The sequence below is a fragment of the Anser brachyrhynchus genome (genome assembly GCF_964034855.1).
Source record: "Anser brachyrhynchus genome assembly, chromosome: 7".
In the NCBI taxonomy this organism is placed as follows: domain Eukaryota; kingdom Metazoa; phylum Chordata; class Aves; order Anseriformes; family Anatidae; genus Anser; species Anser brachyrhynchus.
Window position 1 is genome coordinate 32816893 of NC_137701.1, and position 14983 is coordinate 32831875.

The window sequence follows — 14983 nt, forward strand, 5'->3', positions numbered from 1 at the left end:
AGATGCTTTCATCCCCTTTCATTTCATCTTTGTAGCAGCAGGGAAGAATCTCAACATGTTAAGAGTTGTGCATATATTTGACAAAAACAAGTCTTCCTCAGAAAGCATGTTTGTTTTGGTTGTCTTTTTTTTTCCTTAAAAGTGGATTTATTTGAGGGATGGAGGCACGGGTTTTTAGTGGCTCAGTGCATTGTATGCAGTGAGCAGCTGTCGGAAGCTAGGTTTTAGTGCAAGTGCATCCAGACCGAAGGCAGTGAATAACAAATGAACAGAAAATGAAGAGCTTGACTCGCTTGTATTTCCAGTGAGTAAACATTTGGTGTATTTGTGTGTCTAAAATGAGGTAGATTACAAGTTCCATGATGCTGCTGTCCTTCTGAACACAGTGTGTAAAAATGAAAACATAAACCTCAGTTGTAAGTTTTTAAAGAAGGAAAAAAAAGAATCTTTAAAACTGCAATCCAGAAAATGTAGGACACATCTCAGAGGGTTTATGTTCTGTCCTGGGCCTTGTTTATCCTTAACCCTGCCAATGAATCAAAGTATAAACATTTGGACAAGTGCAAAGAATCTTTTGATAGGTGTCTTCATTTTGTGTGACTGTAGCAAAGCAGTGGGGAAACACTATCAACAAATCTTAAAAGCTAAAATACCAGTATTAAAATTATCAAAACACACTTCTTTACAGTAAAAATCTGCATTTAAAAAAATGACGACTTTTTATGAATCATCTTTAAAAAAGCAAATGGTTGTGTTTTAGTGGGAGCCATTAAATGGAAGATACAAATATAGAAAACAAACCAATCTGCACATTTTTGTAATTGTGCTCTCATTTGTTGCTGTAATACATAGTTGTTTTGGGTTCTCAAATTCTAGGAGCCGAATAAGCTTATAGACCAGCAGTACAAAACTGAGAAAGATAAACTTCAAAAGATCCGGCTATTATTGGTAAGTCTTCATAAATTGGACAAAATTACTTGTGTTTTTCTTACCTTGTCACTTTTAATACCTCTCTTCTTGTTGTTTTAATTAAAAAAAAATCAAAAATCAGTTACAAAATAATATTGAGCCTCAGCCAATACTTTTTTAAAAAAAATTGATTATTTAGTAACAAAATATTGCTGGGGGGGCTTCATCCATTTTAAGAAAAGAACGAGAAGAGGCTTTGTTTTCTCCCCTCCTAACTTTCTATTCAGGCACGAAGAAACAGAGAAATAGCGATTTTACAGCGCAAGATTGATGAAGTACCCAGCCGAGCTGAGCTAACACAATATCAGAAGAGATTTATTGAACTTTACAGTCAGGGTATGTATATCAAGCAGGAACATTCTGCTGAAAGCTAAAGCCCTGGAAGGAGGGTAATTGCATTTTAAGCTTATGGAGTGTAAAACAGCGCTTGCTAATTCTGAGGAGTTTAAGGGTCGTTTGATATTCACATTATACAACCTATTTTCAAGGTTTTATAAGCTGGCTATAAGAATTCTCCTGTGGGTGAAACTTGATACATGAGGTCTTGGGAGTAAATTCTGGCTGCAACAGGTTCAGTCGTATAGTTAAATGACCAATGATTTTAGAAATTCCTTAATCTATTTATAGACGAGGTTGCTATAAATTTAAGTCATGCTTCATTAATTGCTCTTAACATTAGATAGTTTGGTTCAGAATCAGATGTCAACAAAAATAATGCCAAGTAAAGACAAGAACTTCAAAGAAAACAAGGCATTGTTTATTTCATTTTTGATTTATAAATATCCTGCAATATCTTGTTAGGATCAGAGTACAAGTTACCTTCAACTTCTTTTAAGATAAGTTATAAAAAGTGGGCATTTGCCTGGTTGACTGTTTGGATAGCGATGTGTTTGCTGCGCATGGTATGGAGCATGCAAACTGAATAAAATTTTGAAGTTGTTCTATCAAACTGACAATGGACCGGCATACCTTACTGGTGTGTATTTAGTGTAGCCTGTATAATGGCATAAGCTAAAATATATCTCTCTGTAGAAGAACTAGCTAGTATTTTAAAGATACTTTGCATTTATTATATACAGGTGCAAACGAAGCTCTTGAAGGTTGAGCAGTTCTAAAATTGTTATTTAACTTTGATTCATATCCATTGTTTTTAAGTCATCTCTAGTTGTATAGTCACATGCTATCTTCCCATGTGCATTATCTAGCTCAGTGCATGGAATAGGTGTGCTTCTTTAGTGAGTGCAAATCCAGTTCTTTTCTCCCCTTGCCCCCCATTTGCTTTTTATGTGCTATGCAGTTTGTTTAATCAAGTCCAGCATCTACCTGCTCAGAAGATGGAGGCTTCGTTTATATATGAAGGACAGGAAGATTAAGGAGATTTGTGGAACCTTGGGTGCAGATTTAAGAGGCTTTGAATCTTACAGGACTGTTTTCTGTAGTGCAAAATATGTGTGGTAACTTAGGATAACACCGGGCTTGGTCTCCTGGCCAGGAACCTGTACTGCTCAGGCTAAGCTTCTGGAAATTTGAGCTGAAAATCTCTTGCAAGTCTTTCTGTGAACTGTAGCATAGTTTTTTAGAGTTCTTGCATTTGACCAGATTCAGGAGATCTTCAGTGTAGACAAAAACTGTTTTTTGGACTTCTGGGTCCAAGGCATGGTGGACAAGACAATCTTCAGAGGTGCTTTCTGACTTCAGTGGTCCTGTACTGAAATGCTTTTAAGTTCCAATATTTGCTTTCTTAAACTGTATAAACCAGAGTGAAATCATCCTCATGTATATCTGACTTACTCATGAGCTCTGGAATAATTTTCATTAAATCATTTGATCTTTATAAACATGTACTTTTTTTCAGTTCAGGATTCTAGGCTGCTTAATATAATCATGGTAACTTTTGCCAGCTGTCCTTCTCAATTGAACTTTTTCCCTTGAGAATCAAAAGTGTCTTAGATTTCCTTAGTCATTGAAGAACTAAAGAATAGACTTCAGAGACCTGAGTATCAATCATCATCTTGTGGACCCAAAGGGGAAAGAGTGTCTGAGCCTTACCTTCTGCACTGAGCTGTGAACAGCATCTGCTATAATCACCTAAAATAGATGGCATTATTTGAAAAGAAATGTTTTTTTTTAATTCTATCAGCATGCATATGTTGTAAGAAGAGAAAGGAGGCTTTCAAACAGTAAAACCTTTCTTGTGCATTGTGCACGTTTGTACCTTGAAAGATACAGTTTAATGCACTCCTTTTTTCCATGCAATGCTGTCAGATTACCCATTCCCTTTCTGTGCCCCTGCACTCCCCCTTCCCACCAATGTGCCAGCTAGGCCAGGGCAACTGTTAGCAGCACAGCAGCCTCCGTGGTGTGAGGTTAAAGTTCACGAAGGAAGGATGAACAGGTATTGGTAAGGAAGCACAGCTGATAGTGCCAGTGTGCGTTTGTGAAACGGACTGTCAGCAGCTGGGCTGTAATTTAGACACTGAGCTGTGTTGTTCTGGAGCCCAGTTATCATAAAATCCGATAGCTGTGAATGCTGCTGAAGATTTACATGCAGAGGGAATATTCTTCCAGAATGTATTATTGTCTGTGTTCCGTTATTGATAATTGTATATTATAAAAAGCCTACAAAGTATTTTTACAGGTTCCATTTCACCCCATTTATTATTCTACCCTTTTTTTTCTTTGCAGTCTCAGCAACTCACAAAGAAACAAAACAGTTCTTTACTCTTTATAATACACTGGATGATAAGAAAGTATATTTGGAAAAGGAGGTAAGAGAATGTTACTATTGTTTTCTAAATATTCAGTCTATGGAGAAGATAGGGAAAGCTAAGTAAAAACTACTTAGTCAGCCATGTCAGAGCAGGGTCAGCAGTCTTTGAGAGTAAAATTGAGACAATGAGTTCATAAGAACATTTCTAATGTTGAGGTGGAAGTGGTCTGTGTTGTAAAAAGTGCTGTTGTTAATACAGCATGTTTAATCTGCTTACTGTGCTCACAAAACACAAGTAACATTTGATTAGCAAATATCTTTGTCACAGGACCAAATTACCCTGTTTCTCTCTTCTTGGTTAACCTAACCAACCCATCTCTAGTAACTCTGGAAAGCAAATTCCACCTGCTGGCTTGCAGCATCATTTGGTTCTCAGTGTCTCAGTGAAAGGTTTCTGCTCATATGGTTGTTGGTTTCAATCATAGTTTTTAAAATACTTTTTAAAAACATAGTTTTTAAATGTTTTTAAAATCATTTTTTTATTATGTCTTTGATTTTTGGGGTTTATCCACTAGCTTTACTGTTCTGCGTTGTAACACAAGTGTTACTGTGCAGTAGTTGTGCTGTGCTACCTCTTATTACTTGAATGTTTTGTGGTATAAACTGCATAATTGCATTATTAAAAACAAACTTTCAAGGCAGGGATGTGGGTTTGGCAAGTGTTGATGAATCATGCAGTGATTTCTTTGAGTAACAGGCATTTTTAAGCTTCACAGCTTCTTTGGAATCTGCTCAGAATTTGTTTGAATTTTTCATAGTGAGGTCACGAACAACTGTGGCTGCTGCCATGTATCACCTATTGCTCTCTCATTTATATCAAAGATCTTGGATTTAAGGGAAGTCAGTTTAGCTTTCTGTGGCAGTGGGGCAAATGCTTCTGTTTGCAATGCTTAGGTTTGTTTAGTAAAGAACGCTTAAAAGTACTCATCAAAAGGAGAAACTGCTCGGAAGGTTTAACCGCAGGAGACTTGTGAGAAGTACTGAAAGCCGAAGGGATCGCATTAATTGCTGCTGCTTTGTGAATTTTAGTGCCCTCAGCGATGTTTAGAAAGCAAGAAAAAAATGCATGGTTTAATCTGCACAGTGCGTTTATACCAAGAGCAACAAAATACTTTACTAATGTTACAAATTCTTATGTCTGTACTGTTTAAGTGCAATGTTAGTATCTTCGTAACAGTAGCTATGCAAGTGAAATGCTGTTTTCTACTTCTTAGAAGTTCATCTTTAAACAGACTGTGAAATATGTAGAGGTGAAGTGTGTAACAATACATGGCTTTATGGAAGCCAGTAAAACTGACCAGCACAAAGAATACAGTGCAGAAATTTACCTGTTCTGCACTGCTTGGTTAGGCTGTGTGGTATTAGGTGTGGCTGTGTGGTGAGCCTGACCGGCTCCAGTCTCTAAAGCAAAAGGTTTTCTATTAGTTTTTATTTTTTAAGACATTTAAGTGAAACTGTTTTGCTTTGACACTGCAACTAGGACTAAGTATGCTACTTTAATATAGCTATAACATATGCTTGTGCACCATCACAGTTGAACACTGGACAACTACCTGTAAGCTTCAACACATTTAAACAGCTCTTTTACTTCATTGCTTTAGTTTAGAAAGCTGTCCTGCACGAATATGTGATTCTGTAATATTCTCAGTGGTATAACTGGGCATCAGTAAAACTAAAAATCTCAATTTTGATCCAAGACTTGCTGCTGCCTTCTGTGGTTCCTCCACTAGGACAGATGTCACTTACAAAGACGTATTGTGGTTCCTTTTTTCAAAAAGACGCTCAGGATTTCATACAGCTGACTGCTTGTCAGGGAAGCCTTGATACCAGTCCATTTTTAGATCTGAATTTCATGTTATTGTCTGTGAAAACTCAGAGTAACATCAGAAAGGACAAATGTATATTTTCTTTTTTTTTTTTTTAATTCACAGGTTAATTTACTAAATTCTATTCATGACAACTTTCATCAGTAAGTAATGGTCATTTTTCTCTTGATAGTTGCAGTGGGTGGTGTGGTTGTTTGGGAAAAATGGGAGGGGGCATGAGTTAGTGTAAAAATTTGTTAGAATATTTTATTAACTTAAACGATTTAATAAAATAGCTTATTAATTCTGTTTAAGCCAATGTTTGGGGAATCACAGACTTGAAATTACTTAACTTTTATAGTCAACATATGTTTTTAATATCTGGCTGTTCAGTTGCAGTTGTGGAAAGAAATCATTCAGTCATAATTTTCCTGGCATTAATTGAAGTATTTTTCTTCATTTTGTGAGTTTGTGGTTATTACATTATGTACAAAACATTAGGCTCGAACATATTTCAGACATGTTTATTATACACTAACTCTGTATTTAAAGGTTTTGATGAAGTGTGAAGTCTTTAGGTAAAATCATGGTTCCCTTGGAAGTTTAAGGTCGAATATCAGTCTGTGATGCAGCCAGCATTTGTTCCTCTGTGTTTTGGTTTTTTTTTTGACTTTGGGGGCGGGTGGGGGAACTCCATTGTGATTTTTTTTGTCACAACAGTACAGTGCAATAGAGTCATGGGGGAGGATATGGCCTCATAAGTTATAAACATTTTTTTCTGTTATATCTCTTTATAATTCTGTTGTGAAATTGTTGTGAAATTGTTTTTTTCTTATAGAGTAATTAATGATCTCTGTAATACTATACACCTGTGCCTTTTTGTGTTTGGTCAGAAGTTTTGAGCTTTGTGATGTTTTTTTCCTATTATCCGAAATTCTAATTACAACTAAAACAACAACAAAAAATCCACACCAGCACAAAAAAAAAATAAATTAGGTATTTCAAATGTTATCCTTTGCAGCAGGGATCATAGATCTGTTTTGCTCGGTGATAAGATTTTTGATATTCTGTCCAGTCATTAGAAACCAATTCTTTAATTGACAGCTGTGTTTTGGATTGTTTTTATTGATGGTTGGGTGTGGGGTGGCATTTTCTTTATTTTGTTTTCCTTAATCTGTTCAGAAGTGTTTCGGGGCCTGTAACATATCTTGGCCTCTTCCTGTTAGGGCATAAATTATTATTATTATCTTTTTTAGAATATTTACTGTTCTAGTCCTCTACTCACCTTCTTTATATTCTAATCAGCTGCCTTTATTATAAGTTTGTGCTCTTGGTTAGTTAATAGTAGTTCATTATTTATTACAACACATAAGAGAAAGGAACAGATGCAAGCTGTCAAGGAAAATGTTTGCGATGAGCTCTGTAGTCTGTTCCCATCTCTTTGATGGTTTATACCAGCTGAAGATCTGCACTGTACTTGAAATCATTGATTAAAAAGATGAGTTTTTTACAAAGGATATTAAGCAATGTGAGTACTTGGACATGGGTAAATACGCAAGGTAATTGTAGATGAGACACATTGTCCCACATCCCTATCAGTTATTATCTTTTTTTCTTTCCAGAGCAATGGCATCTTCTGGTTCTCGTGAGCAGTTCTTACGGCAGATGGAACAGATTGTGGAAGGCATCAAACAGAATCGAATGAAGGTCAGAGACTCTTCTCGCTTTCTCTTCTAGAACCTGGGAATTATTTCAGAAAAGCCTCTTGGTTAAAAACTATGAATGCAGGAATTCACTGTATGAGGTGCAAATTAAGGAAGCAACTAACAAGTATTGTCTCTTTCACATCCATAACAAACAGTTCACCACTAAAATGGTAATGGACAGAGTAGAAGAGAGATAGGAATCTTGTACCCCTAAACTTTGTTACTGGCAGTGTAGTGACTTAGGTCTTTGAAACAGCTGGTTCAAATATCTCACTGATATCCCTGAAGTTGATAAGAATTTTTTTCCATTTGGACTGCATAAGCACAGCCCAGGCCTATGTCAGACCCACTTTCTGGATTTAACCTGATTTAGAAAAGACTAGGTGTTGCTGCTGAATACACAGCCTCAGTGGAATTGTGTTAAGTGGGCTTGGGGCAATGCACGCACACAAAGCAAGCATGAGGTTCAACAGCTACTCTAGCTGAAGCCGTCCATGGATTTATTTGCATACAATGGGGTAGTTTTAAGTACCTGGTTATAGCAGTTACTAATTTGTAATTATTGTGTTGTTCTACTTTCTATTCATATGGAAATAGATTTATATACCATTAAGGGGCTTTGAGATGGTTTATCCCGTAGAGCCAGGAGATTCTTGGTAGTGGATTATAGTTGTTCATTTGAGTTGAAATGGAAGTATGGTGCACTTCAAATCAACATATACCAGAGTATGTACTGAAAAAGCCGTCTTTCCAGGTAAAAGGCTGTTTTATCTTAATAGCTAAGCAGAAACTTCGGATATAAAATGCAATAATTACGTGTATATAGGAAAAAAATAGGATGGAATGCAACTCAAGCTGTCATAAAGCCCTCTGCACTACCAAACTTGTAAAAACATTGACTATAGACTACTGTTTTGGAGAACATTGTTTTCAAAGAGGACAAAGGACAGCAGAATAGTGATGATGCTGTTGTATGTATGGGTCATCTTTCTGTTACCAAGGCTGACATAACGAGTGAGTCAAGGTCAAACTCAGATTATGAAAAGACTTCAGAACAGTGCAATTCCAACGAGCGTAGATGAGCTTGAAGATAATTACACTTATTTTGGAAGAGTGACATTCTCTTGACTGCTGTAGCAAGCAACTGCAGGAAATTGAAACTGCCTAGGAGTTCATTGTTTTGAGGAGTTCATTGTTTTGTTTTCCATCTTGACCTCCATTATGCAGACAGAAATGAATAACAGCACAATAAGTCAAAGGAGTGAAAGCAGACCAAGAGCTCTGTGCTGTTCTTCGGGTTCTTAAAAATGAACTCTTAAATCTTCGAAGTCCATTAAAATCATCAATTGTTTCTCACACTTTATGTGCATATGTGTGCATTCCTTATACAGTAAGTGACCTTTTTTCCTTCCTATATACTTACAGATGGAAAAGAAGAAGCAAGAAAACAAAATGCGAAGAGATCAGTTGAATGATGAATACTTGGAGCTTCTAGAGAAACAGAGGCTTTACTTTAAAACAGTGAAAGAATTTAAAGAGGTAAGAATGTTTTGGTTTTTTTTGCTAATGTAAGCTGATGAGTATTTGAACTGATAAAGAATTGCTTAAGAAGTTCTGCTCAGATACACTGATTGTTTTCAAGTGTGTTATAAACCTTGCTTATGTTTAGGAGCAAAGGAGCAAATTTCTAAATACATGGATTTGTCTAGAACTTTAAAAAAAAACAAACAAACAAAAAAAAACAAAACCTGCATTTCTCTACTTTACCTGAAGAGTTAAATCACAAAAAGTTAGTTGTCTGAGGAAGCTGCCAATCTCATTTTGAGGAGGAGCTTTGTAGTGCTACCTAGAAACGAGCAGCATTCGTGTTGTGGGAATGGCTGAATAGCTCTCTCCTCATTAGCAGAACTGTGAACTTTTTCTCTTTTTTTGTAAGGCTCATGATGTAGTTCATTGCTGTATTTCTACTCAATGAGAATTTAGAAGGCAACAAATGGGTCTGCAACAGCAAATGCTTTCATTAGGTATTGGGGGCAGGCAGCACCTGACTTGCTGGTACATTAGAGACAGTTCTAGCAACTACCTGGAGACAAGGTGGGATTTCTGGTGGAACATCTGCCTGACTGACTGCTCTCACTGACATCAGTGGCAGCAGAGGCAAATCCAAGTTGTTTCATTTCTCAAGAGTGAACCTGAATAGCTAGTTTAATTAATCCACTAATAGTATTCCTAAAAGTAAGAATGGATTTAGGTTTATTAATGCCATGACAGCTAATAAGTGCTATTTTACTTTCTTAAACTTACAGTATATAACATGTATCTTTTGGATGAGGTTTTAGGCCTTTGAGGCACCACAATAATGGGAAGGAAGGAAGGCAAATTGGTGGAATTGTTTATGTCCCTCCTACTTAGGAGTAGACAGTGGAAGCAATTCAAATAGTTTATGCCATCTTGAAACAGACATGCAGGATTGCTCTTTGACACTTGTTGCTTAAAAATTCCATAAAACTGGGGTAAGACACAGAAGCCCAGTATTCAGGTAAGAAAACTGACTACATAGTAACTTAAGAGCTTTGTTAAAGCCTGTCAGCGGATGAAGGAGTGGGTTTGCATGTTTGTGTTGCTTCTGTTTTTCTGCACTTCATTTTTAAAAAAAAAAAAGTCAATTCAAGATTTTAAGGCTTCTAAACATGTGTAGGCTTTAATGTCCAGTGACCCATTTTGGCTTGACTTAGGCATTTACTTGTGCACAAGTGTTCCTTACAATGCTTATTGCACCATGTTAACGATGTCTCTTGGTGTGATTCTTCATGTGATTCTTTAAGTTTTATTCTGAAAAATTCCTTTGTCACTGATCAGCAAGCACCACTCCATGTTACATGGGAAGTACTAGTTTGTTACTGAGTAAGCTGTATATTCAGGTCTCCAAGTGGAATCCTGGAGATCTCCAGGATCCTCCTCGAGATCTGTGAGCAGCAGCTAGGTATGTGTGAGTAAGGGAGGGAATCCAGAATCTTTGTAGTCCTAAATACTTTTAGGGACCAGCCTTGTTTTCTAACCCCTGTCAAAGGACTGATTAATACTTCATTGATTTAGCCTTGCCTGAGTTTATCATAATGTGCTTCTGTTAATCACTGTCTCCATGATAATAAATGAAAGTAGTGCTGCCAGGCGAAATTGTTATTGGCTTCAGGAGTTTGGGGGGAAAGAAGACTTTCTGGTTTATTTTGAGAACTCCTTCCTTATTTTGAGGCTCCTTCCTGTTCTGGATGGTACACTCTGGGAGATTGACAGACTGTTCAGCTACTTTTCTGACAGAATTTTGCATCCTCTTTGTAGAAGTTAGGTGGATTTTTTTAAACAATAAATAAGCCATTTGGCTTCCTTGCCTTGTGAGACACCTTCAATCTTGCTATCCTTAAAAATAAATAGTGGTTGTGGTGTTGAAAACTGATGGTATGTACCTATGTAAATATATTTCTTGACTTGGAGTTATTCCGTAAAAACTGACTTTTTTTGCAAACTGTCTTGTGAATTTTTAGATCACTTAAAAGTAATCTCAGTTTCAGATTTATTCAATTTATAAATAAATAGGTGGATATGCTTTAACTACTTGTAACCATTTTAGACCAATGGTCAAGCAGCATTCCTTTTGGCGTGTATGTTGTAAAGTTTAACGAATGTCCTATTGGAATACGTTTATGGATGAATCAGAATTATCTTCCTTACTCATTCCAGGCTACTCTGGATTTTGGAGATCTTTCAAAATTAGAGAGTTTGGTTTACTGATGTGAAGATCTAAGTAACAGAGTTGAGAGCTACTACCTAACTTGTTTCCTTTCTGTTAACAGGAATGTCGTAAGAATGAAATGCTGCTCTCCAAGCTGAAAGCTAGCTCCTCCTGAACGTCTCCAGCTGGTGAAGTTTTATACATGATTGTTCAGTCCATACATCAAATCTTTTTTGTGAAGTGACGGTTAAAAATGCAATTGTAGATATATATATATATATACATAAAAAAATATATATATACAAAAAATATATATATACAGACACAGCTGTAAAGTCTGGGTTTCTTTTCAGCATGTACTCTTTTACATTCCTTCATCAAACGGCCATGTTACTCATTATTGCCTCCACTACACAGTAAAGAGTTAATGCAGTACAGCAAAATAGAAATTATTTATTTGTTTGTTTTTCACAGAAAGAACAATTAAGATGGTTTTTATTTGGGTTTTAACACTGAAGTACATCAAAACTCTGGAATAAGTAGATATGGACTGTTTAATATGTCCGGTACCATAAGATGAGCACTGCAGGATGCAATAGCTTGTAAATTTTGGCCAAAAATAAGCATAAAAAATGGTTCTTGAAACTCTTCACCAGCTAATAACTCCATATTACTTTAATTTACACTCCTAGCTATAGATAAAATTCCAAAGGATAAAAATCAGTTTCTAATGGTTGACAAAAGAAAATGGAAACTTACCTTGGATAATTCCTCATGTAAAACTATAGATCTATATTTTTATAAAGTCTAGCTGTTGTATAAATTTCTTTGAAATTCCATTTTTATATATAGAGTATGTGCTTGTTAAATTAATAGATCCAGGAAAAAAAAACCCTAATCCCTAGGACCGTCGCATTATCCCTAGCTGGGATGAAAATCAAAGTCTGTGTCAGCTGTAACATAGGAAGATAAAGATTCAGACTTTCTACTCAAATGAACTGATGTTCACCTTTGAAGACAACAACCTATCTACCCTGCTGAAGATTTGTCCTTGAAAGTTTAGAAACTTTGTGGAACACTTTCTGAAACACTTTTATATCTGTATATACAGTATTTTATAATTCAAGCAGTTGCTTTTTGTACTTAACATCGGGATTTTGGACTGACTTAATGTACATCACATATTTTGTTCAGGAAAAGGAAAACCACATTCTTCTTCCCCAATAACATTTACACTGCTGTTAGATTACTTTCTATGGCAGCACATACAAAATAAAAAGATGTTTAGAATCCACTGACCTTCTGCTATTGTTTTTGAGGTGGCACTTTAGGCCATGTTAAAGGGCAGCTTTAGAAGCCTTAATATGCTTTTGAATTACAAGTGCATTAAAAGATGAATTCTGTAAATGTAGTATTTTGATATTCAGTCTTAGAAATGCTTTCATGTGTCACATAGCATTCAGTAACACTTCTGTTTTCTCTTGCTGCTCTTGTTAAGCTTGATGTTTCAGTATTTGGGACAAACTGTCAAACCTGCTGTATGCCAAGGAGATCCGTGGAAGGGTTAGATGTGTCTTGCACAGGCATCTGCTCACTACACAGAATTCTCGGTGGAGATGGTACACATTCATCACACTGCGCTACCTGATTCCATGCCTTTTGAGGACAGGGGAAGGTTTGATAGTTGTATGTGATCTCATGCAGAGTCTGTAGTGTTAAATGGAGAAATGTATGGATTTGTTAAGATCTGCGTAAGGAGATTGTTGATGTTCTGTCTGGGTAAAATGTGGTGAGCTACCCCAACCGTGGTAGGCTAGATTCAATGTGTTGTGCCTTCTCATAAAAGAGACTCTGTTTTTGTGACAACCAGAAACACTTTTCCTGTTCCTTCAGTACAAATAAAAAGAACCTTTGCACTGAGCCAGTTTGTACCTTACTCCCCCCCACTAGTTAGTGACTGAATACGTGCAGGCTGCTTCTCTTCATATGTATCTGAAAAATCTAGGCAAAATTAAATACCGGAGTACCTGAGGAAGGAAATCTGGATTGAGTGCTACTTGCAGACATTCTCTAGTTGGCTTTGATAGCAGTAGACTTCATAAATGACGTCTACACACTTTGCCCTCTATAAAAACCTGTAATTATTCTTCTAATTTGTACATTGGAGGTAGCATTTCTTCTGATACTTGAGTAGAAATCAAGAAGTAGTATAAGAAAATGGGCACTTCTTCGAACAGCCAACTTGGTTCTTCCTCCTGTTCAATATGATGCCTGTCAGGCTAACTACTTGATCATTCTGTCCCCAGCCACTTTTACTGTAGAGGAACAAGTGTACATCATGCTATGACTACTCGTGGGAAGGTGATTTTTGGGAACAGTATCCACGATGCTCTAGCACTATAAATATGACAATCCTGCTAAACAGAACCAAACAAATTAATTTTGGATTCCACTGTAAATGACGACAGCTATTTTTCAAAGTGAAAGGCAGTATCAGGAGGTAACTCTTAAGTGGAATTTTCAAAGACAGGAGGACAGTTCTTAAGCAGTTATGTTTTCATTTAAAAATGTTCATTTTCTCATTTGCTGCTCATTTTCATCTTCCAAAGCTTTTGGATTTCTGTACAATCTGTGGATTGATGCCGAGAGCACAAAAAACCTGAGGCCTTAATTTATACAGCACTGCAGGATTCAGGGCCTTGCTGCAGGGTGCAGCAATGAACTTTCTGCTGAGCAATAGTCCCACTGAGTTCTAGGAACAGATTCAGCATCAGGAAATAAAATTAAAATTAGTAGTCCACTGTGTATGGGCAGAGATAACTGGTGTATTTCAAATGGGCAACTGGTATTTGGGGAAATGACCCAATGTTGAAGCACTGTCAAATGATTACTTCCTAGAATAGCTTTTTCTTTTCCTTTTTTTTCCCCCCTTCTCTCTATTTGTATGTTCACGATCCTGTATCATTTACCTTAATGCACGTGGGAGTTGTATCTTCTGTATATTCTTTGGTCTGTCTTGAAGCTAAGGGTAACAACACAGCGGTAATGTGAGCTCTGAACTCTAATGCTTGAACTGCCGGAAGGAGGAATGCCTCCATGCTTCATTCTACTTTCTTCTTTTTTCAATTAGAATAAAGTTCCAAGTTTTAGTAGTGAGAGTAATTAATCACGGAAATAAAGTACCAAGGGAGGTAGAAAATTACGCACTGTTCCAGCTTTTTTAATCAAGGTTGATGACTATCCAAGAGAGATGCTCCTACTGTACCAGGTTACTAGGTTTGGTACGTAAATCCGTGGGTGAAACCTGGTCCTTGCTGTGCGGGTGGTCAGGGGCTGGCACTGCCTGCTCTGCTATCAAACAGGAGGCAGCAGGCTCAGCTCTGACGCTGTGCAACGCGGTTCTCCTCCTCCTGCCCCCCGAGCCCAGCTTCTGTGTGATTGAAATCCAGGATTTCACATCCTGAATATGTGTTGCTGCTCTTCTAAATATAGGCGTGCACAGAGCCAGTGTGGGAAGCTGATTTTTAAGAGCTTTCTAAAACTGCACTGTAGTGAAATGTTTCTCATCTCTGGATATGAAGCCAGGTTGCTTTCAGTGGCAGCATGTCACCGTGTAACAAGTCACTGCTGTCACAAATGCTTGGGTGGGCAGAGCACAAAACTAGCTATCCTGAGAACTCACAGTGAACCTATAAAGCCTAAAATTCACCTCTTAAGGAAGCTAAATTAATTTTTGACAAGGTGAAGAGTTCCAGTGCATGCTCCATCAGTAGCCCTGCTACTATCCGTTCTCAAGCAAGCTGAGACAGCCCTGCTGCATCTCCAGCCTTTGCAACAGCATCGGTGCAAGCAGACAAGAATTGCACAGTAGTCTTCTGGCCTCACGGTGCTGGCTCAAGTTCCAGATGCCAAGCCATGGTGAAGCCTCCAAACCTTAGTTTGAACACCAGCTATTCCTTTTGTAGGCAAATTGAGATTCACAAGGGAAAGGCTTATTTAAGTT

At 37.2% G+C, this 14983-nt stretch overlaps 1 protein-coding gene across 2 annotated transcripts in view; it reads left to right on the forward strand.

Annotated features, from left to right (window-relative positions):
- CCDC93 (CCC complex scaffolding subunit CCDC93) overlaps positions 1-12604 on the forward strand; it is a 40889-nt gene extending 28285 nt beyond the window's left edge. Inside the window, exons 17-24 of one of the 2 annotated variants that reach the window (XM_080599781.1) lie at positions 877-948; positions 1197-1305; positions 3655-3737; positions 5671-5708; positions 7167-7251; positions 8676-8789; positions 11102-11168; positions 12479-12604. In XM_080599781.1, coding sequence (XP_080455907.1) covers positions 877-948; positions 1197-1305; positions 3655-3737; positions 5671-5708; positions 7167-7251; positions 8676-8789; positions 11102-11155 — 555 coding nt within the window. In that variant the 3' untranslated portion in view covers positions 11156-11168; positions 12479-12604. Of the gene's footprint in view, positions 1-876; positions 949-1196; positions 1306-3654; positions 3738-5670; positions 5709-7166; positions 7252-8675; positions 8790-11101; positions 12275-12478 lie in introns of those variants that run through there. The other variant, XM_080599780.1, reaches the window with a different exon arrangement.
- Positions 12605-14983: the final 2379 nt, after the last annotated feature.